The following is a 23,587-nucleotide window of genomic DNA, read 5'->3' on the forward strand; positions in this document are numbered from 1 at the left end:
GGCATTCAAGTTGTATATGTACGCAACTGACTGATATTAGTTGTGAATCTAGTCAGTTGATAACAATTCCATGGTCCACCAAGCATGGATTTTGCTTCATCCAGTGTTTTTTCCTGAGGAAGAATATGCTCGCAAACATGGTGATGGGGTGGTCATAATACCATGGTATTTCCAGGCTTGCAATTATTGTGCAATAATAGTGTGAATACCATCTAATGCAATTTCATACCATTTAATCCCTCGGGCCAAACAAGCCCTTGGTAGTTCATACTTGGTTGTCAACATCTATAAATAAGGGTGACATCTATGTAACCAGGATAATATGTCAATAGAAAGGTTAGCCACGGAGTTATATTGTTGTTTTAGAAGGGTTAAATGATGTACACTCGAGTTGGTGACATTGACGAGTGTAAATCCACTAACTAGTGCCTATCTTGTCACTTTTAAGTGGAGGTGCAATCTTTTGGAAGTCCAAAAAATAGATAATTATATCTCATTCATCCACCACATCTAAGGCTATAGCTCCATAAGAAATTGAGTGAATAAAAATTTTATCAAGTAATTTTCCTTTTGGGGAGAAATCTATTCCTTCCTTTGTCATACATAGTGTTTGTAAAGCACCGTCTGGGTGTGACCAAAGCACAACTATGCAAGAGATGTTAGGTTATGAAGCAATAACTGTCGACTTTGTCAAGTCATGTGAGAATTTGGCTCTTCCTCTAACAAAAACGAAGCAAGGGAAAAGATAAAAGATACATCGAAGGAAATGAGACTACAACCTTTAAAATAAATTACAAGAAAATTTATAAAAAGAACTACCTATTTAATATGGAAGTTATATCTGATACCATTTTCAAAAGGGTTTTTAAAAATTTACCTCATTAATCAATATAATTATCATTCCAACACCTTCTACCATTGCTTTTTCAAAAAGTTACCTTATTAATTTATATAATTATAATTTTATTTTATTTTGACACTGCTGCCATGTGTGCAAATGGGTCATTGGCTCGGGTGGGCCCTATCATGACATTTATGTAAAATCCACTCAAACCATTAGGTGTGTCACCCTATCTTAGGCCGAAGGCCCAAAAAACAATTCCATTTATGATTCAGGTTGACATCATGATTGGAAATAATGTATAGGGCAACGCTAGCCGTCCAAATTATTTCCCTCAGTATGAACCACCTAAATCATCAATGGGCCTGATTTTTAGGGCACATGCCTAAATTTTGGCGTGACATTTAATGATTGGAGTAGATTTCATATAATTATCACAATGGGCCATGTGAAAATTAAGGACAGATGTCTCTCTCCTAATTATTTCCTTTGATGTGGCCTACCAAAATCACAAGTCATCTTAATTTTTGTATGAGCTTAATATGGGATTAAATATCAAATGGATGAAGTGGAACTTACATAGACATTATGGTGGGGCCTATTAAAATCAAGAGCAATGTCCCATACAATTCCCTTTTGTTATCCATGTTTCCAAATAAAATCCCCTTTTAGTTCCTATGAGATGTTAGGGCTTGATTTTTGGTAGGGCCCACCATGACGTGTACGTGAAATCATCTTTGGCCATTAGAAGCATAATCTCGTGTCACTATTGTTACAAGTTTCACTAGCCAGGGATACAGAAACAATATCGTTATTATTGATAATATTGCGGATAACCGAAAATGCGAGGAAACATGGGAAAAACGTTGGAATTTTCAGCGAAATTTCAGGAGATGTTAAAATGGACATATTTATATATTTAAAAATAAAAAAATTATAAAAAGAATGCATACATAATATGTTTTCATTTAATTGGGCCTCATAAACATGTGCTGTTGTGAGAAATCAGTCCAAGTAACCCATCTGGCCTATTTCACCATCCAACATTCCATCGAAACGTCCATTATATTGCAAAATATCAGCAATACATGATATTTCACCAAGAAATTATCAATAATTGGAAAGAAAACGAAACATTGTGGTCTCAATATCGTGCATCTTGAGATATTGATAATGTCAAGATATTATCAATATTATCAATAATAAAATGAACACTACATACAACTATATACCCATGAAAAAAAAAATTGAAATAAAAATTTACTATTGAAATATCATCAATACACTTATGATATGAGCATTATCTAAAATTTTCATAATTGAAAATATTGGTGATACATTGGCAATATCGATGCACTAGTAATACGATCGGTACCTAAATTTACATAGTTGAAAACATTAACAATTACATTAGTGATATTGATACGTTTGCAATACTTAATGATACATTATTAATATCTGAAATTTCTAATACTATTAGCGTTATCGATATCGCTATTAGTGTAATCATCGCCGAGCTGGAAATAAAGACAGTATTAGAAATAATTCAAGCACTATGTGCGACAAAAAAATGAGATAGATAAAAAACTCAAGTAGGTCACACGAGGAAAAATTGGAAAAAGAAATTCCTTATGCCCAAATCTTCTTGGGCTCCACATTGATGTTTATATACTATCTAAACCAGTTAAAATGTCATTGTCAATGGGATGAAGCGAAAACACCGGAGGGATTACCTAATACAAAACTTTTATGGCCATAGGAGTACTTCAAGGTACTCGCTGAATGCCCACTGTTTCCTCTCGTGCGGCTTACTTGGGTATTGGATTCACCTCATTTTTTGTCACACATCCTAAAATGATCTCGTAAAACGGACAGACAGTACATTTCTCACAGACATATCTATGAGCCCCACCCAACATCCTTGTGCAGAACTCATCCATGGGAGCATGCCCCACTCATGTGGGCCACGTAAGTAAGCGCGTTGAACTTCACCCATTGGTGATTTTCTCCGTATCGGTTCATTTTTTTTGTTGTTTTTGTTACCTTGAAACGAATGTGGCCCACCTCAGCTTAATTTACGAGCCTCTGCATGTTAAAGGTTGACCCACCTCACCAATGGTTCGGATCTCATGCACATCCCTCGCTAACAGGTTACAGGCAGTTCCTGAAACCCAAAGCTCTAGGGAGCCGACCGCGATGCTCGTATGGAATCTACTCCGTCCATCAGTTTTGCCAAGGAGATCGAAGACGCCAGTGAGCCACGCCACAAGTAACGGTGGAGATTGAACGCCACCGTTGAAAACTTCCTGGAGCCACAGAGGCTTTACATGAAGCTGATATTTGTGTTTTCCCATCGTCCATTTTGGAGTCACCTTATGAACGGCTTGGATGGCATAGAAACATCACAGTGAGCTCCTGGATGATTTCGATGGTAGGCCTTTCCGTCCCCATTGTTTCCTGTCGTGTGGCCCACTTGTGTCTTGAATCTTCATTATTTTTGGGTTTTCATGATAAAATGATCTGTAAAAACTGATGGACAGAGTGGATTTTCACATATATATATATCTCGGTGGGCCTCACAGAGCTTTCGAATACGTGAACTCAAGTCCCGGCCTGCAACTCTTCAACGGTCTGGAGCTCACTTTACGAAAAAACCCCTAAATTCAATGACTTTGTTCTAAGACGCCCTTGCATGCAACGACCTTTTAGTCCTTGTTTAGAAGAAATGAAAAGAAAAACCTAAATGAAGACCCCTCCGATTTTGCCAAAAACCCCCCAGAGTTTCTCTCTCTCTTCGAAAAGCTCGCCTCCAAGGTATTCTTTCTTTGTTTTTATTTTTTTAATTTTTACTACCTTTCGATCTATTTTTTCCTTGTGCAATTAGGGGGATTTGTTTGATTTTTTTTTTAATTTTTTTTTTGCCCTTTCTTATATTAATGGATGGAATGGTTTTGATGTTAGGGCTGAGGGTTTCTTTTTTCTGAAGATGTTTACGAATTCAAGTGGTTTTTTTTTTCTTTTCTGGGTTATGTTTCGATTTTTATTTTATAGGGGTTTCTTTTTTTAAACGTGCAGATTTTCTTCTTCTGCCTATGATGATAGATAAAGAAAATTAAAAGAAAGAGATGGGTTCTCTTCGAGGGGAACCAGGCCCTTCAAACTTCATTCGAATTTGCTGGAAATTTTCTAGATGCCTTCATTGATGCATAAATGCAGAAATTTATAGATTACAGAACTAGACATTAGAAAAAAAAAAAAAACTACCCAACTCCCACTTCTCCTAAGATTTCTCTAAAACCCATTAGATTCCCTACTATTTCTCAACCCCAATACAAAAGAGGATCCAAATCCTCTGTAATTGACTCATTCAACTACCCAATACAGAAAAAAGGAATCCTAAGTAAATCTGTACATATCAATTCTCCCCTCTTGGATTGATCTTGTCCTCAAGGTCAAAAGTTGGATATTTTTCCACAAAAGTGCTATAGGTCATCCACGTTGCATCTTTAGGTTGATGTCCCTTACAACTGACCAAAATTTTAGTGACGGCCTGATTGTAGCGCTTGATTATTCGACTTCCAATGATCTTTTTGGGCTCTTCACTTGCTAAATCATCTACTATGACGTTGCGCAGCTGGACTTGTATTAAAACATCAGCTTCCACCTTCTTCTTAAGCAATGAAACATGAAAAACTAGGTGTACCTTTGACTCAGGAGGAAGTTGGAGCTTGTAGGCGATAGGTCCCACTTTCTGAATAATTTGGTATGGCATGTAGTATCTAGGGGCTAATTTTGGTGACCTACAGTAAGCCACCGAGCTTTGCCTGCAAGGTTACAGTCATTAGTACATCCACTCGCCCACCATGTATCCCTGGTCCATCTGATGGGAATCTGCCAGTTTTTTCATATAATCTTGAACCCTTTTTGAGTTGATCTTTAGGTTCTGTAGAATCATATCACGATCACGAAGTTCTTGATCTACCTCTTGAATCTTGGTGGTACCTGGAACATAGCTCATCAATGTAGGTGGGGGTATACCAAAAACAACCTCAAACGGAGTGATCTTGGTAGCAGAATGATAGTTGGTGTTACCTCCATTCGACCCACAGTAACTATTGAGCCCACTCTTTTGGACCGCCACTGATGAAACATTGAAGATAGGTCTCCAAACATCGGTTGAGGACTTTGCTTTGACCATCCATTTGAGGATGGTAGGCTGAGCTCATCTTGAACCGAGTGCCTTGAAGCTTGAATAATTCTTGCCAAAATAAACTGGTTAATATAGGGTCCATGACATGTCCCATACGATTGATGAGGGCATGCTATGCAGCTTGAATGTATGTTAAATGAATGTCTGGGCCACTGAGGCGGTTGTATGTGGATGAGATAGGCCCACAAAATGGGCATATTTGGAAAGCCCGTCTACCACAACTTGAATAACCGAATACCCTCGCGAAGATGGAAGTCCATCTATAAAATCTATAGCAATATCAGCCCAAATATGTGTAGGTATGGGTAAGGGTTGCAAGAGTCCGACTGGAGAAGTGTTTAGTGACTTGTTTCTTTGACAGGTGTCACATTCTCTAATAAAATTCCTAACCGAGCTTCTTAAACCAGGCCAATAAAACAAGGATTTAATTTTGTGGAGAGTTTTGTGGTAACGTGAGTGATCAGAAGAAGGTGACGTGTGCAACTGTAACGCCCCGGTTTTCGAAACCCGAGTATACTACTCGTTTTCCAAAAACCCGGGCATTAGCCTTTAAATTTTAGTCTAAATTTAAACTTTCTTATCATTAGTTAGAGTTAGCAGCAAATGTTGGCGGAGTAAACCATGCGTTGTAAAAAAATATTCCAATCACCATAAAAATCCGAATGTTGCTCCCATACAGGACTTGTACAACGCAAATAGCAAAAGTTCATTAAACTAAAACAGAAATCTATTGTCTAATGATGGAGCTCACTCTGGGCCACAGGGACCCCGCCTAACTCCTCAATTGCCCAATCTGCTCCAGCAATCAAGTGAATAGCATCGACCCGCTCTACACCTGTATCAACCAATATGTTTTGATAATGTTAATGGCTATCACAGTGAGGAATACTCTCTAAGATTACACACTCATCATTCATAGATCTCAAGACATGAGAAAAGATATATTAAACAGCGCAATTCAAAATCATGATCATATTCTCAAAAATAAAGGCAATTAATATAATTTCATTATTAGGAAAATGTAATAGCAATCACAATGCAAGTGGATGTCTCCAGATAGTCAAATAATCAACATACGATCTTCTATTGCACCCGGAAAGCATATCATACGTGAACTCCACAAGATGGCTAGAAAATCGATATGCGAACTTCAGCTCCACTCGAAAATCACAATACGACTGAACTCTGCAAGATGAATAGAAAATCAACATTCAAACCTCTACTTCACCCGGAAATCATATCGTATGTGAACTCCGCAAGATGATTAAAAAAATCGATAAGCGAATTTAAACTCCACTCAGTAATCACAATACGACTGAACTTCTCAAGATGAAGAGAGAATCAACATAGGTACTCCGACGTCATTTTGAAATTGTATGAACTCCGCAAGATGGCTAGAAAATTGATAAACGAACTTAGCTCCACCCAAAAATTATATTGAACTCTGCATAATGACCCGCAAATCAACAGGTTTATACAAATGCAACCATGAATAAAAAATCAACATTTAAACCTCTGTTTCACCTGAAAATCATATCGTACGTAAACTCCGCAAGATGACTAGAAAATCGATAAGCGAACTTCAGCTCCACCCGGAAATTACAATATGACTGAACTCCGCAAGATGAAGAGAGAATCAACATATGAACTCCGACGTCATTCGGAAATCGTATGAACACCACAAGATGGCTAGAAATCAATAAGCGAACTTTAGCTCCACCCGTAAATCATATCAAACTTCGTATAATGGTCCGAAAATCAACAAGTTTATACAAATATAATCGTGAATAGAAAATCGACATTTAAACCTCTGCTTCACCCGAAAATCATATCGTACGTGAATTCCGCAAGATATCTAGAAAATTGATAAGTGAACTTCCACTCTACCCAGAAATCACAATATGACTGAACTCCACCAAATGAAGAGAGAATAACATAGAAACTCCGGCGTCATTCGGAAATCATATGAACTCGGCAAGATTGTTAGAAAATCAATAAACGAACTTCAGCTCCACTCGGAAATCATATCGAATTCCGCATAACGACCTGAAAATCAATAAGTTTATACAAATATAACCATCAAAGCCACATGGGGCAATTATGCGATCAAAGCCACGTAGGGAAAATATGTGATCTAAGTCATGTAATGATCTAGGTCGCAAATGGCAAATATGCGATCCAAGCCACATAGGGCCAATGTGCGATCAAAGCCGCATAGGGCACAAATGGACCGCAAGATGGTAGGTCCACAACAAGCTCCATTTAATCCATCAAATAAACGCAAGTAACAACATGTAATTAATTAACAAATTCTACAACTTGAGATAACATGTGACAATCAAATCATTTATGCTTGCTAACATTAAAGGGACAAATCAAGTATACAACACATGAGTCAATTGCGCAACAGATAGACATATGCGCATGATGAGATAAGTAAATAAATCAAGTGACTTAGGAGATACTGAATGTGAGAGATTAAGGCATCGTCTATATCAAGATTGACGAATTTAAGTGGGAAGCTTAAAGGGTGAGTCCTCACCTCAGTGTGCTTTTCCGGATATTTAAAGAAATGTATTTTCTTGATTTTTTTTTTTCCTGGAAGGAATGGGTTATCAGGATATTAATTCTGGGATCTTTGAGAATTTATGAAATTTAAATATTTGAAAACTTATTAGGGTTTTCTTTCTGGTTTAGGTTAGGACCATGGTTTGAGTTTTTGGAAACGTAAGTTTTTTTTTTTTTTAGGGGGGGGTTGGACCTTTACCTCATCTGAGGTTTACTTTTTAGGAGATTCTGGAATACTAGGGTTTTCTTTTATTCAGGTACTTGATCTTCTTTGATTTATTTATTTTGTTGTCTTGTAGTTGTGGAAAGGGATATGGAAGTAGTTTTTCCAATGTGTTTGGAGTCTCATCACGAGCATCTTGGAGGTTGGGCTAGATCTTAGGATTTTGAGATGTTGGACTAAAGATCTAAGATCATGCATGGTGATAGTCCGTGTTCCGAGAGTAGGGATGAGTGCTTGATCCTCTTCAAGTGCACAAGACATTCAATGGTGTATGGGAATCAATCTCTATTTTATTATTTGATAATAAGATATACAAATTTTTTTTAGGACCTATCCAAGATTTAGATATTCCAAAGACAGCAACAAATACAATATATCACGAAATCTAGTCTAATCCTTATTCCATTGATCATTGTCTAGCTAAGATTTTACTTTATATTTATATTTATATTTATATTTATGTCTATTTTATTTTATTTTCAGATCCTACCACATGGATGACCTATTTCGAGCGTTGTGGTATTGCTAAGGAAGGGGGAAGGATTGTCTTTGGACGAGGTGGGAGAGTGGTTCTAGGAGTGTTGTGGCATTAAGAATTTTAAGAGAAACTTCAGAACCCTTGGGGTCCAATACAACCTTGGTCAGTCTCCTCTTTGATGAAAACGTTGATCGATGCATGCTGGCAAGTTTCATTCACAGGGATGGCCCTGTCCTTTCTAAAATTGCATGGATTATCTAACACGATACCACAATGCGGAAGCTTACGGAGCTTAAAATTATGGCTAAGTCTTACAAGGGGTGTGCGCGAATAAGACCACTTAAAATTATTTACCAATTTTAATCAATTGTGCTAGTCCAAGATCATAGACTACAAAAATACAACTAATTGTGCAACTAGTCTATGATGAGAGATTGCAATACAATTGTGAATGTGTTAAATTAAAATGCTAGCATACAATCTAATCATGCATTCATATGTAATAGACAAATTGAATTACAAGCATATATAGTGGTTCGGTTGGTCGCTTACTCCACTCCTAGTGGACACTCAAACTCGAGTGCTATCTCAATGGTTTTCAATAGGTTCACTACATACCTTTACAACCCTATACAAGGACCCACGTACACACGCATGTTGGTGGACACGCACACACCCGTGTCAGTGGCGGTCCAACACAGACCTACACGTATGCACCCGTGTTGGTGGACATGTGTACACCCATGCCGGTGACAGACCTACACGTACACACTCGTGTTGGTGGACATGTATACACCCGTGTCGGTGGCTCCCTCAGAGAGTACAAGGATTTTCTATAGGCTAACCCACAACCTACATGTACGCACTCGTGTCAGTGGCTCCCTCGAAGACTTTTAAGGTTTTCAATATTCTAACCAAGAACCTTAGCGATCTAACACAATCATCTACGTACATTCCCGCAGGAGACGGGTCCTACACAAAAACCTATTTGAGTTTAGGTTCCAAACTCTATACTCAATCCTACACAAGGAGTATATGATGGACTCGAATATAAACTCTTACTAGTTGGATTGAGCCCCGCTGAGGCGCCTTCTTGAGATGCTTGATTAATGCTTCTCTGCACTTGAAACAACTTCTCTTTTGATCCCCCGAACTTTGATGTCGATCTTCTTCGGTTCCAAACAATCAGCTACCTTGAAAATGTACCTATGAAGTACCAAGGTAATGGGAGAGATGGGTTGGTTGAATCTCCTACAACTAATGGCTTGGTTGGTTCCAATTTGGGGATTCACCGGGATGGGCATTCTAGAGAATGATAGACAAGGCTTTACCTATAAGGTTAATGTATAATATCTAAAGAATGCAATATACCATGTTCATCTTCAAATTGAGCTTGGAATGCTCATAAGAGTGATAAATCACAAGGAAGAAAACATAGATCTCTTTGGGATAGAGCCTAGGAGTAATGTGAATGAGTGGAATACACTAAGGCTTCTAAATCACCACAAAAAATCTGGATGCCAAATATATAGAAAAAGCTCCAACAGATCTAAAATGGCTACTATAGATCGATTGAGCGAACCTTTGATCGATCGAGTAAATTCGATTTTTAGGAAGAAAGCTTGTTGGACGTTATTGAGTACTTTCGATTGAATCGAGCAAACCTTCAATCGATCAAGCAAAATCTGATTTTAGACAAAAAGCTTGTTCGACGATTTTGGACACCTTCGATCGAATTGAACAAGGTCCTCCGATTGATCGAGATTGATCAATGGATGCTCGATTGGATCGAAGACCTATTGAATTTTTGCATCTTTGTTTTCTTTCTTTCCAAGCACTTTGCACATTATCTAGCCAACACTAACCTGATCAAATGGACTCATAGGCAGGGTATGATGACTTAAGGTTTTCCTACTTTGATCAAGTCATCTAATGATAGGTTGTTTTGGTACTAAGGGGTCTAGGGCTAGTTTCACCAAGGCACATCAAGTTTACCTGTGTCTTTAAGCCTTGATGCTGCAAGTCTTCGAGTCTTCGGTCTTCTAATGGGGGCTCAACTGGCTTAAGATACACAGACTCACGTCATTGACAAACTGAGGCACTAACACTTTCCATCTCTAGGTGGGAGGAGTGGTCGTTGTTCGAGTCTGTTGAGACAGATCCAGATGTGGGACTTACCTTTGAGCTCTGGTTCGTCGAGGTCTTCGCCGTTATCGTTTCTTGTTTCGGTGAGGTGGTCTTAATTGATGAAGATACCGAAATTGGAGAAATCCCAACCAAGCTAGGGTAAGAATTCGGGTGAGGAATGAAACCATTCTTCCCAGCTCTGCTCCTATCTAGGAGGGAGACGAGAGGACCATGGTTCGCATTGTCAAGGAGACAGTCTCTTGCTTTGGAAGCTCAGTCTCAGGTCGATCTCAGCAGCCCTAGTTTGAGCCTTTCTTCGACGATGGAGGGGGAAGACCTACGATTTCGGTGCTCTCGAGGGATTCTAAATGCCACCCTGCCTACATGTGTGGAGGATTCAGAAGCTGCGTCACCTACTTCCTTTGAGAAAGAGACAACTAAGCCGAGTACCAATCCAGGTCTGAAATCTTTTCAGCAAGTGGCTGCTCCCGATGAGGCTCAGGGATAGATGGCAATCACCCACCCGCATTCTTCTCTCACTAGTAGAGACGTTATTGCCGTCTTGTCCTCTCCCTCTCTGTTTTCGGACGTGTGTCCATCCTCCGATCCCCCAAGAATGGACGTGTGTCCTCCACCGGTACCGATAGCTGGTTTTTTTCCCCCGATTCCTTTGATAGCATACACGTGGCCAATAGTTCTACCTTTAGTCGATGGCTCGCCCCTCCCCTCATTGAAAGCTGATGTGTGTCCGGTAGTGGCTATCCCAGAAGCTGACGCGTGTCCATCTACAGAATTCGTGCTAGATATACCCTCATGAACAATAACAAGCAGAGAGAAGATCGGCAGTATTCTTGATCTTGCTAATTCTTCTAATACTAGTGTTGATTTTCTTTCCAGCCCGTGCGTCCTTTCAGAAATTGTGGGGTCATTCTCAGTGACGGAACTCTCCATGAATCGTCTGATTTCTTCAATGGTTGTATCCAACATCCTAGATCTCCAGCTCCCCTCTGAGGACGATAGTCCATGGCTTGACGTGTGTCCAATAGTGGCTATCCCAGAAGCTGACATGTGTCCATCTACATAATTCATGCCAGATATACCCCCAGGAATCGTAACAGTCGAAGAGAAGATCGACAATATTCCTGATCTTGCTAATTCCTCTAATACTAGCTCTGATTTTCTTCCTAGCCCATGCGTCCTTTTAGAAACCGTGGGGTCATTCTTTGTGACAGGACTCTCCATGATCCATCTGATTTCTTCAATGGTTGTATCCAACATCCCAGATCTTTAGCTCCCCTCTAAGGACGATAGCCCATGGCTTTCTGAGGGGGTTGGGGAACTTGTAATCAGAGAGGAAGCCCCCTCTATCTAGGTTGGGGAGGAGGCTATCCCTCCAGGCGGAACATTTCCTTCTTCTAAATGAGTTCATATACTCCCTCCTTCTCACTCTTCATTGGACGATGGCAACATGGTGGCCTTGATTTGTGGTAAGCGATGGGTCGTAGAGGCTCTGGTGCATGTCGACAAGTTGTTAGGATTCGTCTTCGGGGACTATGACGATGACACTGTGTTGCTGTTACAAGTTGTCAATGCTTGAGGGTTGGTTAAGATCTCCTTCAATTCTTTTTTGACTTCTACGAATATAAAATATAAATCGCCTCCCCCTTTAATCCCAAGGGAATTGCATAATTGATGCAGGACATGAAATTCAAGTATGAAGTGCAAGATTTTCAGGCTTTAGATCACACTAGTTCAGAAACAATTACACAAAATTCTACATCCCACACAAAAGTTCAAACACTCAATCAAGGGGAATCTTATGCGGATCCAGGCCTACACACGTTAGGGCCGGATCAATCAAAATTATAGACTAAATAAGAATCAAAGGAGGGTAATTCATCCCCACATGCACAGAAATAATTCCCCCAATCCAAGGGATTCGGAAATTTCAATTTGGAGAACCCTAAGGTTGAAAAAAGGGCATAAAATTGGGGATTTGAATAATTTAGGGTTAGGTTTAGGGATTTTGGGTGAAAGATGAGCGAAAGAGAGGAGAGACGAACCAGAGAAGTACCGTATGTGTGGACAACAACAATGGCCTAGACGCATGTGCGTGTGATCCCGACCGCACGTGTGGGGCCCACTATCCAGAAAAAGGCCAGCTTAGCCCTGGTCAGCCAGGGGTGGACTCCAAAACTTTCAAATTTCAGCTTGATCCGATGCACGGTTTGTGCTCGGTGCTCCGCTGAAGTTTTAGCCCTCCTATAGGGCCAGATTCTGAAATTTTGCTGTAGATGGAGAAACACCTGCAAATATTGATAGATTTGCAGATGGAATGCTTGTAGGAGGAGAAATATGGATGGAAGAAGGTAGGGGCGAATTGGGATAGGTGTGGCTTCGCACCATGGTAGTCAGCCCTTCGAGGAAGGGGAGGGTTTCACACTCAGTTGAATCTCCATAACTCAGAAATTTAGAAGAACAGAAAAACGCAGCAATTTTATTAATCTTCATTGAATAAAAAAGACTACAAGGGTTGCCTATTTATAATAAAACCATATACCCCAAAACTCGCGACATGTGCGCAACCTATTACTTGGCGACGAAGTAATAAAAAATAACAACTAATCAAAGCAATCTAAACCGTCCATGATACTCCTAATAACAATAATAAGTAAAACACAAAGTACTAAATTAATTGAAATAGTGGGTCACAATCATGAGAACCCATAGTGGGATTCACATGACTATCAGGTCCACTCCAACGAACCAAAACGCAACCCTCTAACTAGGAGGCCCTCCCTGGACGTTGTCATCGATCCAGATCGATGGTGGGGCCCTCCTTGCATACATGCGTAGGGGGGCGTGCATGTGCGCGAGATGTCCCCATCAATTCTCCCCGGCTGCGAAGGTTTCACCACTGGTAAAACAAAACTCCTGAATTGCTCTGAGATGTAAGGATTAAATCTCTGAAGCTCCTCCTCAGCGAGCCACGTACTGTCCGAAACTGGGTGTGACTTCTACTTGACCAAGAACTTCTGAAACCCGTCGTCCGACGTGGATATTATCTGATGGTCTAGAATATCCTCTATCTCCTCGCTGGGTGTGGGAAGGGTAGGTATGAGAAGTAGAGGCTGAGAAGATGGGTCGGGAGAGGACCATGGATCAAGGGAAAGGTCTAGGGAATCAGGATGGTTAGGTGAAAGGCCAGACAATGTATCGGCGGTCCCCTGAAATGCAACTAGATCTTCCACATTGAATGTGAAACTAATTCCCATGGAAGGTGGAAGATCTACCACATACGCATTGAGACCGTTTCGTTTTATAATTTTGAATGGTCTAGCGCTATGCGGGTGTAATTTACGAACAACTCCATGAGGGTACCGCTCTGGCCTGATGCGGACCATCACAAAGTCCGTTACATTGAATTCCTTGAATTGTTTATGTTGGTCTGCGGAAATTTTATAGTGTTCATTACTAGTAGTAATCTTTTGCCTAATTTCTTGATGCAATGAGTGAATGTGATACGCAAAAGACTGTGCAGACTCTAATGGCCTATGGGTCAGAGACATAGAGACAAGATCAATAGGTTTCTTAAGTTTATAACCAGTAACGACTTCAAAAGGACTTAGACCTGTAGACATATCGACAACTATTAAACGCAAACTCGGCTATAGGTAGTACGGTGTCCCACGTCTTGGTGTGTTGTATATCCCTCTTAGGGGGAAACTCATCTAGTAGATCATCAGGAAAGATATCACAAAACTCATCTACTACTTAAATGACCTCAGTGGGTAACTCTACGCTAGCCTCTGGTGCACTCTCTCTAGCCACAAGGTCGTACATGTCGTACCACTAAAAAAGGCGGTCCATGTCTGCCAACTAATCTTGAAAAGCTTTAGGGTCAAAGTGACCATCAAACGTGGGGGCATCTACTCTAACACCTTTGAGAAGTTGCGCATCAGGGTCATAGTGGTCTTGATGTACCTCACGGGGTGGGTGCACGGGTGCATGCCCATAACCGATTCCTTGGCCACCTCCATTCCTTGGTGTATCCTCCTGACCACCTGCCTAAGATTGGGCATCTTTTCTAATGGTGGGGTTTGTCCTGACGGAGGTCTCTAGTTGGGTAATGCGCACATCAAGCTGTTCAAAGCTTTGGTTCATATGTTGTTCCAAGCGCCTACCCAAAGACTCAAACTACTAGGTCAGCTTGTTCATTGACTCTTGCAATTGCTCCATATTTAGTGTAGGGTGCAAGCCAAAACCATGACCCGTACATGTGGGTATACAACTACTAACTCAACTTAAGGACTTTCTAATACGACTATATGCACCTATATGAGACTAAATGTTCCTATAGGACTCTATATGGAGAAAACGACACAATACTAAATTTCCAGCAACCTATCTGTCCAAAAATCTGTCAACAGAAAATTCAGCAAAAAGATATGCGGATTTTCTTATAGCAGAAAATTTAGTAGCCTATATCAGAAATTATGGACCTCTAAACAACTCTATATAATGATACTTAATGCATAATGGACACAAATAAACTAAACCCTAAACATGTAATACTTTCCCCTATGAAAACCTTGAGCTCTAATACCAAATTTGATGCAGGACATGAAATTCAAGTATGATGTGCAAGATTTTCAAGCTTTAGATCACACTAGTTCAGAAATAATTATACAAAATTCCACATCCCACACAAAAGTTCAAACACTCAATCAAGGGGAATCTTATGTGGATCCAGGCTTACACATGCTAGGGCCGGATCAATCAAAATTATAAACCAAACAAGAATCAAATGAGGGTAAATTCATCCACACATGCACAGAAATAAATTTCCCAATCCAAGGGATTTAGAAATTTCAATTCGGGGAACCCTAAGGTTGAAGAAAGGGTATAAAATTGGGGATTTGAATAATTTAGGATTAGGTTTATGGATTTTGGGTGAAAGAGTGAAAGAGAGGAGAGAGACGAACCAGAGAATTACTGCACTTGTAGACAGCGACAATGGCCTAGACACACGTGCGTGTGATCCCGGCCGCACGTATGTGGGGCCCATTATTCAAAAAAGGCCAGCTTGGCCTTGGTTGGCCAGGGGTGGACTCCAAAACTCCCAAATTTCAGCTCGATCCGATGCACGGTTTGTGCGTGGTGTTTCGCCGAAGTTTCAGCCCTCTTACAGTGCCGGATTCTGAAAATTTGCTGTAGATGGAGAAACGCCTGCAATATTGATGAATTTGCAAATGGAATGCTTGTCGGAGAAGAGAAATATGGATGGAAGAAGGTGGGGGCGAATCAGGATAGGTGTGGCTTCGTACCATAGTAGTTAGCCCTTCGAGGAAGGGAGGATTTCACACCCAATTGAATCTCCACGACTCGAAAATTTAGAGGAGCAGAAAAACACAGCAATTTTATTAATTTTCATTGAATAAAAAAGACTACAAAGGGTGCCTATTTATAATAAAACCCTATACCCCAAATCTCGCACCATGTGAGCAACCTATTACTTGGCGGCAAAGTAATAAAAAATAACAATTAATCAAAGCAATCTAAACCGTCCATGATACTCCTAATAACAATAATAAACAAAATGCAAAGAACTAAATTAATTGGAATAGTGGGCCATGATCATGAGAACCTATGGTGGGATTCACATGACTATCGGGTCAACTCCAACGAACCAAAACGCAGCCCTTTAATTAGGAGGCCCTCCCTAGATGTCGTCATCGATCCAGATCGATGGTGGGGCCCTCCTCCTCATTGCGTACGTGCGTAGGGGGGCGTGCATGTGCGTGAGATGTCCCCATCAATAATCTTGGAGTTTCCATGGCTAATTCAGAGGAGGTGTTGCCAAGGGGTATATGAGAAAGGGAAGAGGGGCAAGAATTGTTTCCTCATGAAGATTGTCTCTTAGAATGTCAGGTGGTTGGGAAGTCTTCAAAAGAGGCTTCTAGTGAGCAAAATCCTGTGGAAGTCGAAAGGAGAAGTCCTTATTATTCAAGAACCCAAGCTTCAAGATTGTGGTCAGGGCATAGTGGATTCTTTTCTTGGGCACAAAGGATTCAAATCAGAGATCTTGCTAGCCATTGGAGCTTCTGGAGGAATTATCATCCTTTAGAATCCATCCGTGTGGATCAAAGAAGATTGTTGGTCTGGCTCTTATTCTCTATTGGTTGTTTTCAGAGGAGCTAAGTCTGTGGTGCACGAAGTGATTACAGGGGTGTATGGACCAAATCAACCTTCCCTTAGGTCATCTTTCTAGGAGGAATTGTCCTCAGTTGGGGATAAACGGCAGTTGCCTTGGGGGGAGGGGGGATTTCAATGTAGTGGGGTTCATTCATGAGAAGTACAAGACAAGAAAGACTTCTATTAGCATGAGGGGTTTTTCTGTGTGGATCTAGAGCCAAAACCTTGTTGATTAGACAGATTCCTATTATCCTAATCTTGGCTGGATTCCTTTCCTTTGGTGCGATAGGTGGCTCTTCCGAAGTCTACCTCTGATCACTGGACTCCTTGGGGGTGGAGGCTGATTCTTGAGGCCCGAAACAGTTCTGGTTTGAAATTGCATGGATGGAACTGGAAGGCTTTTCAAGTTTGATCCCAGAGTGGTGGAAGTCTATTGACGTCCATGGCTCAATAGGATTCAGGCTATGTCAGAAACTCAAAGGTATTAAAGGTAAACTCAAATCCTGGAGGAAGGAGATTTATGATCAGAGAGTAGCAGAAATGGAGAGCCTGCTCCAAGTTATTCAGTCTTTAGATGCTAAGGAACGGTTGGGGCCTCTAACTGAAGCAGAAATTGCAGAAAGAAACACTCTCGGCCTGAAGTTTAGCAAAAGGCTGCTAGAAGAGGAAATCAAATGGAGGCAGATGTCGCAATCTGTTTGGCTCAAAGAGGCGGACAAAAACACTAGGTATTGTCATTGCATTGCCAGTGTGCATGCTAGATGTAACAGAATCTCCTCTATGGGTCAATGGTAAGCTTACTGACAAGAAGGATCAAATCATATCAGCCATCGCGGACTTTTTTGTGCTCCTCTCCAAAGAAGATATTCTTTGGCCATAACTTCAGTTTTTGAATTTCAAGCAGATTTCTGAGGAAGATGCCCACACCCTTGAATCGCCTTTTGCAGAGTTGGAAGTCAGGACTGCGGTGATGGGCCTTGAGCATGATAAAGCCCCGGGCCCCAATGGATTTCCATTGGCCTTTTTCCAAGTCTTTTAGGAAATTCTCTAAGCTGATATCATGGATTTTGTGACGGAATTTCATGAATTCGATATGCTGCTGAAGGAAATGGGAAGCTCTTTCATTGTCCTTATCCCTAAGGTGGAGGGAGCTACTTCTCTTTACGACTTCAGGCCGATAAGTCTGATCAATGGTCCATATAAGATCCTTGCTAAGGCTTTATCCAATCATATTTGATCAGTTCTTTCTAAGGTCATCTCCCCCTACCAAATGGCCTTCATTGCTGACAGGGAGATAGTTGATTGCTCTCTCCTGGCTAACGAGAGTTAGATTCTTGTCATAGAGATGGGACAAAGGGAGTCACGTGGATTGGTAGTTCTTAGACTTACATGCTGGGTAAAATGGGCTTCGGAGAAAAATGCTAGGGTTGTATGCATGCCTGTGAGTTTTCTGCGCATTTATCTGTTCTCATGAACGGGACTTCTCATGAATGGGACTCCTTTCGAATACTTTCAGACCTCTAGGGGGCTCCGCCAAGGTGATCCCCTTTCCCCTTTCCTTTTTATACTTGTTTCGGAGGCTCTTAGTATGATGCTGGAAAAAGGGAAATGAGTGGCTCTATTTTAGGGATTTAAAGTGTCAAATTCCTTGTCTTCCTTATCCCACATTCAGTTTGCAGATGATACTTTAATTATCTGCGAAGCGGGGGTTTCTAAGGTCTTTAATCTTAGTCTCATCCTGCATTGTTTTCAACTTGTCTCTGGTCTCAAGGTCAATTTCTCTAAATCTGAGCTGCTCAGTGTCAACATAAAGACAGGGCGGTAGGTGAGCTGGCTGAGGTGTTGAGATGCCGTGCTGCTTCGTTCCCCAATTAATACTTGGGTCTCCCACTGTGCCTTGGTAAACCTCCTCTCACCTCATGGGATAGGGTGTTAGAGAGAATGGATAGAAAATGGATCCGTAGAAAGGCAAATTGTTATTGTTAGGGGGTAGGATCACCTTGATTAAATCCTCCCTCTCTAATCTTCCCACTTATTTTTTCTCCCTATTCCATAGCCCCAAATCTGTTCTGGCTAAGATGGATAAGCTGTGGAGGAATTTTCTTTGGCAAGGGGGGAATTTGTCTTTCAAGTTCCACCTTCTCTCTTGGGAAGAGGTCTACAAACCACTAGAATAGCGGAGGGGGGTTTGGTAACAAAGATTTAGAGCAAGTTAACAGTGTGCTATTAGGAAAATGGGTGTGGAAATTTGTGGAGGAAGAAAACGGTTTATGGCTAGAGGTTATAGCCAGCAAATATATTGTTCCAGCTCAGGGAAGATGGACCAAAAGCTCATCTAGGGCTTCTCATTGTTGGAAATCGATCTCTAGATTGGCTGACAAAATCTTTCCTCAGATTGGCTTCTCTTTAGGTAGAGGGGACATAATTTGCTGTTGGGATGACATTTGGCTAGGGGACTCTAGCCTCAGATCCCAATTTCCCTGGTTGCTGCTTTGAGTCCGTGGGAGGACTTGCTCGTCTCAGATTGCTTTTCAGCCGCACGTATGGGGGCTTCGTGGGCTCGTCTCTGTAGGTGCAAACTGAATGATACAGAAGCGGATGAGATGATTAGATTGCTTGCTCTTCTGGAGGGCGTGCATCCTTCACCTGATGAGAGAGATGCCCCTTACTGGCATGCGGACAAATCAGGATGCTTCTCAGTTTGATCGTTCATGAAGGTGATCCGCTCGGTTGGTTTGGGGTTCGATTACAGATTCTTAGCCTCTATATGACGTGTTCAAGCCCCCCTCAAGGTTTTAGCTTTTGGTTGGCTTGTTGGAGGGGGTAAAATTCTCACTCTGGATAACCTTTGCAAAAAAGGTATGATTTTACCCAATGTTTGCTCTCTTTGCATGCAAGCAGCAAAATACACATATTTGCATATTAAGGAATTAAAATATTGAAAAAAGAATACATTCATAATAAGTTTCTATTTAATGAGGGCCTAAAAGCATGTGTTGTCATAAGAAATCAGTCTGACCATCTCATCTATCCTTCCAACAATCCAACCTTCTATCCAAACATCCATCAATATTTCAAAATATGGACAACACATGATGTTTTGTCGAGAAACCATTGACATCAGGAAAGGAAACGTAAGATTGTGGTCTCGATATCGCGCATGTTGTGATAATGATAATATCGCGGTGTTATCGATATTATCGTCGGCAAATTGAACATTGTGTACTACCATGCATCCATAAAAATAATAATAATAATAATAAAATTTGAAATGAAAATTTTTTTAGTAAACAGATTTTTGGAGATATTATCAAAATATCACCAATACACTGGCAATGCATGCAACACTTGGAATTTACATAGTCGAAAATATTGGCGATACATTGGCAATACAAGCGGCACCTGAAATTTACATAGTCGAAAATATTAGTGATATCGATACATTGGAGATACTTAGCGATACATCGCCAATACCTGGAATTTTTTTTACACAACCAGTGTTATCGGTATCGCTAAGAGTGTTATCAGCATTGCCGAGCTGGAGATATAGATAATATCGGGAATACTTTGAACAATGGTACCAACTAATGATTGGTCTGGATCACTAAATTATAGGCCCAAACTTGTCCAAACTGAAAATTCAAGCATATTGTCTTCTGAGGTCAAGGTCATCCTTCCATGTATTTAAATGCATGTTCAAGAAAGTAGACTAGATAGTCTAGATTAGAAAAGAAATGATCATATTGTTCTTTGGGTTTCATATCTCCTTATTTGTAATTTGACATTAAATTCCTCTTAGATTGCTTGTTCATAGGTAGTTGCAGTCGGCAAATGGGGAAAACTATTGCTGTTTGCCATGTTGGTGGCGAGTTTGTAACAAACAACAATGGATCTATGTCATATACTGGTGGAGAAGCATATGCAATACCGGTTGTTCCCAACATGAAATTTGATGAATTCAAGTCAGAGATAGCTGAAATGTGCAATCGTGATGCAAGTACCTTATTCGTAAAGTACTTTCTCCCAGGCAACAGACGGACTCCGATCACAGTATCCAATGATAAGCACATGCAGTGCATGGCTGATTTTCATGAGGATTCAGCGACGATTGATGTTTTCGTTTTGGATAGAGAGACCATTGCTCAGAACACTGATAAAACGGATAACAACCGGTAACTTTTCCTTGGACAACTCCTGTTTGCGACTAATTACTGGGTCCTGCTCATGTGGGGTCCATGGTTCTGTGATCAATACCACTGATTTCACAAGCTCTGCTGTGGATGGGGCATGCCCTGAAAATTCCCACATCTGAAGATCCTGTTTGTGAGGAATTACAGGGTCCTGCTAATGTGATGATGCCCCTGGTTCTGAGATCCAGAACATTGATTTAACAGGTCTCACTGTGGGTGATGAAAATCTCCACATCGGGAGATCCTAACCCTTCGATCTTTGTACTACACTCGCATTGAGTGGGGACTGTTCCTAAATTCTTCTACTTAGTTGTCTAGGTGTAGGCCATTGATTGAAAGGTTTGGATCTTCCAATCTGGAAGTTTTTTCAAGGCATTCCACATCCTTGGTGGGGTCATCAGATCAACTGTTTTGATTACAGAACCATGGCCTCTTGCATCAGCAATACATAATTGCTGACATGCTGACCCCTATATGAAATATAGTTTTTTCATGAAATTATATGGAGTGCATTCTCTTGCAGGGCAAACAGAGCCACAGGTAGAACAAGTAGATCCACAAGTAGGACCACAAAAAGGGCTGCAGCCACTGTCTCAATTACGCGAACTCCTACAACCGTCGACAATGATGGGATAGGAAGGCGAACTACGGTCACTAATCCAGTGGCTTCAAATGCTGTCATGGATGACCCTGCCAGTGGTGATAGCATCGCAGGTAGGACCAGGAGCAGGATTACATCAATTGCCGCTACAATCACTGACCCAACCACCCCAATTGCCACCACCGCTGCCGTTGGCAATGATAAGCGGCCAGCACAATACAGTTCCCTAGGTGACACTATCTTTGATGTGGGACAAGAATTTAATAGTGTCAGTGACTTCCGTGTTGCATTGCGTATGTATGCCATTGTGAAAGGGTTTGCAAGCAAGACAATTAAGAGTGGAAAAGCCCGTGTGACTGCCCAATGTAGTGCCGAGGGCTGCCCATGGCGGGTGCATGCTTCCAGACTTCCAACCATGCAGAGGTTCAAGATTAGAAAGATAAATAATGTGCACACATGCGGAGGCGGGGTTGGAAAAGACGGCCATCCTAACGCAACAAGTCTCTGGGTTGCGAGCATTATAAAAGACAAGCTACATGATAAGCCACAGTATACGCCTAAGGAAATTGTGAATGACATATATCGGGAGTACGGAGTCAATGTAAGTTTTAAAAAGGCACGGGCTGGGAAGGAGGTGGCTGAGGAGCAGCTTCAAGACTCCCAGTCATATAGTCAGCTGCCTTGGTTCTGCAATAGGTTAAAGGAGACAAATCCAGGTAGTCTTATAACTCTGACAACAACAGACAAGTCGAGGTTTCACCGCCTTTTTGTCTCATTCCATGCTTCGCGGCATGGGTTTGAGAACGGTTGTCGCCCCCTCATTCTTCTTGACAGAACATCTCTAAGAAAGGAATGCCGAGGGATGTTGTTAGCTGCGGTATCAGTAGATGGGGATGATGCTATCTTTCCCGTTGCCTTCGCTATTGTGGATTTTGAATCCTATGATAATTGGATTTGGTTTTTGACAGAATTGAAATCGGCCGTGTCAACAAATCGGACCATAACATTTGTATCCGATTGGCTCAACGGTTTAGAGGAGGCTGTGCCGCAGGTTTTTGAGGGCAGCTATCATGCCTACTCTCTCCATCACCTTATTGAGGGCTTCAAGCTGGTGTTGAAGGGCCCATCAGAACCGGTGAAGGATGCACTGGCTGATGAGATTCAACGTGCTGCTTACTCATGCAGCATTACCGATTTCAATGCTTGCATTGGCAAAACCCGGAATTTCTCACACAATGTCGCATTGTGGATCTTGGAAAGCAAGCCTGAACATTGGTCGAACGCATTCTTTGAGGGCTTGCGATATGACCACCTATCATCGAACATTGCAGAGTTGTTCTACGGTTGGATATCAGAGGAGCGCAGGCTATCAATAATACAGATGATTGACATGATACGGTGTAAGATGATGGAGATGATTTATACCCGCCGAGAGGCTTCTAGCACATGGTCGACGATTCTCACACCTTCAATGGAGCAAAGACTAGAGAGAGAGAAATGCAACTCGCACTCGCTCAGCGTGTTGTTTTCATCAGGGAGCATATTTGAAGTCCGCGATGATTCAGTCAACATTGTGGACATCGAGACATGGGATTGTACATGCCGGAGATGGAAGATGACCGGGTTGCCTTGCGTTCATGCAGCCGCAGTTTTCGATCGCACAGGTAGAAATAGTTATGATTACTGCTCAAGATACTTCACGGTCGATTGTTACCGTTCAGCATACTCAGAATCTATCCACCCTATACCGGATATAGGAAATCCTGTAAGCGAAGATTCTAACACCGAGCTGATTGTTCGTCCACCCCGCAGCCATCCTCCACACCGTTCACCTGGCAGGCCAAAATCGAAGCAGACAGAATTGCTTGATCCGAGTAAGAGGCTAAAGCTTCTTCAACATTGTCAACATTGCAGTAGGTGTGGTGGGTGCGGGCACAACAAGAGGAGGTGCAGAGGTGTGTTATAGTGAAATCACTAGTGTTAATTTTAGTTGTATTTAGGAGCTATTTAGTTGGATGTAAATACTAATGCCTTGGGGTGATTGTATTGGTTTTTGAGTATTTAGATGGTTAAAACCAGATTGAAGATCGACCCTTGGATGTTTTGACCAAAATAAACTCAGCATTCCTAGTAAGCCATTTTGCTTCAGCTACT

At 41.3% G+C, this 23,587-nt stretch overlaps 1 protein-coding gene across 7 annotated transcripts; it reads left to right on the plus strand.

Moving 5' to 3' along the window:
• Positions 1-3,430: 3,430 nt before the first annotated feature.
• Positions 3,431-23,587, plus strand: LOC131246537 (uncharacterized). Of its 7 annotated transcripts, XM_058246764.1 has the most exons (5): positions 3,431-3,655; positions 7,919-8,111; positions 8,326-8,482; positions 20,442-20,814; positions 21,356-23,587. In XM_058246764.1, exons 4-5 carry the CDS (start codon positions 20,474-20,476, stop codon positions 23,397-23,399), a joined length of 2,385 nt encoding a protein of 794 aa, XP_058102747.1. In that variant the 5' UTR covers positions 3,431-3,655; positions 7,919-8,111; positions 8,326-8,482; positions 20,442-20,473; the 3' UTR covers positions 23,400-23,587. The 7 variants fall into 7 exon arrangements, with proteins under 7 accessions (XP_058102747.1, XP_058102745.1, XP_058102746.1 ...); XM_058246762.1 differs by lacking the exon at positions 7,919-8,111; XM_058246763.1 differs by lacking the exons at positions 7,919-8,111; positions 8,326-8,482 and having other exon boundaries at positions 20,457-20,814.

Source organism: Magnolia sinica, chromosome 5 (assembly GCF_029962835.1).
Source record: "Magnolia sinica isolate HGM2019 chromosome 5, MsV1, whole genome shotgun sequence".
Classification (NCBI taxonomy): domain Eukaryota; kingdom Viridiplantae; phylum Streptophyta; class Magnoliopsida; order Magnoliales; family Magnoliaceae; genus Magnolia; species Magnolia sinica.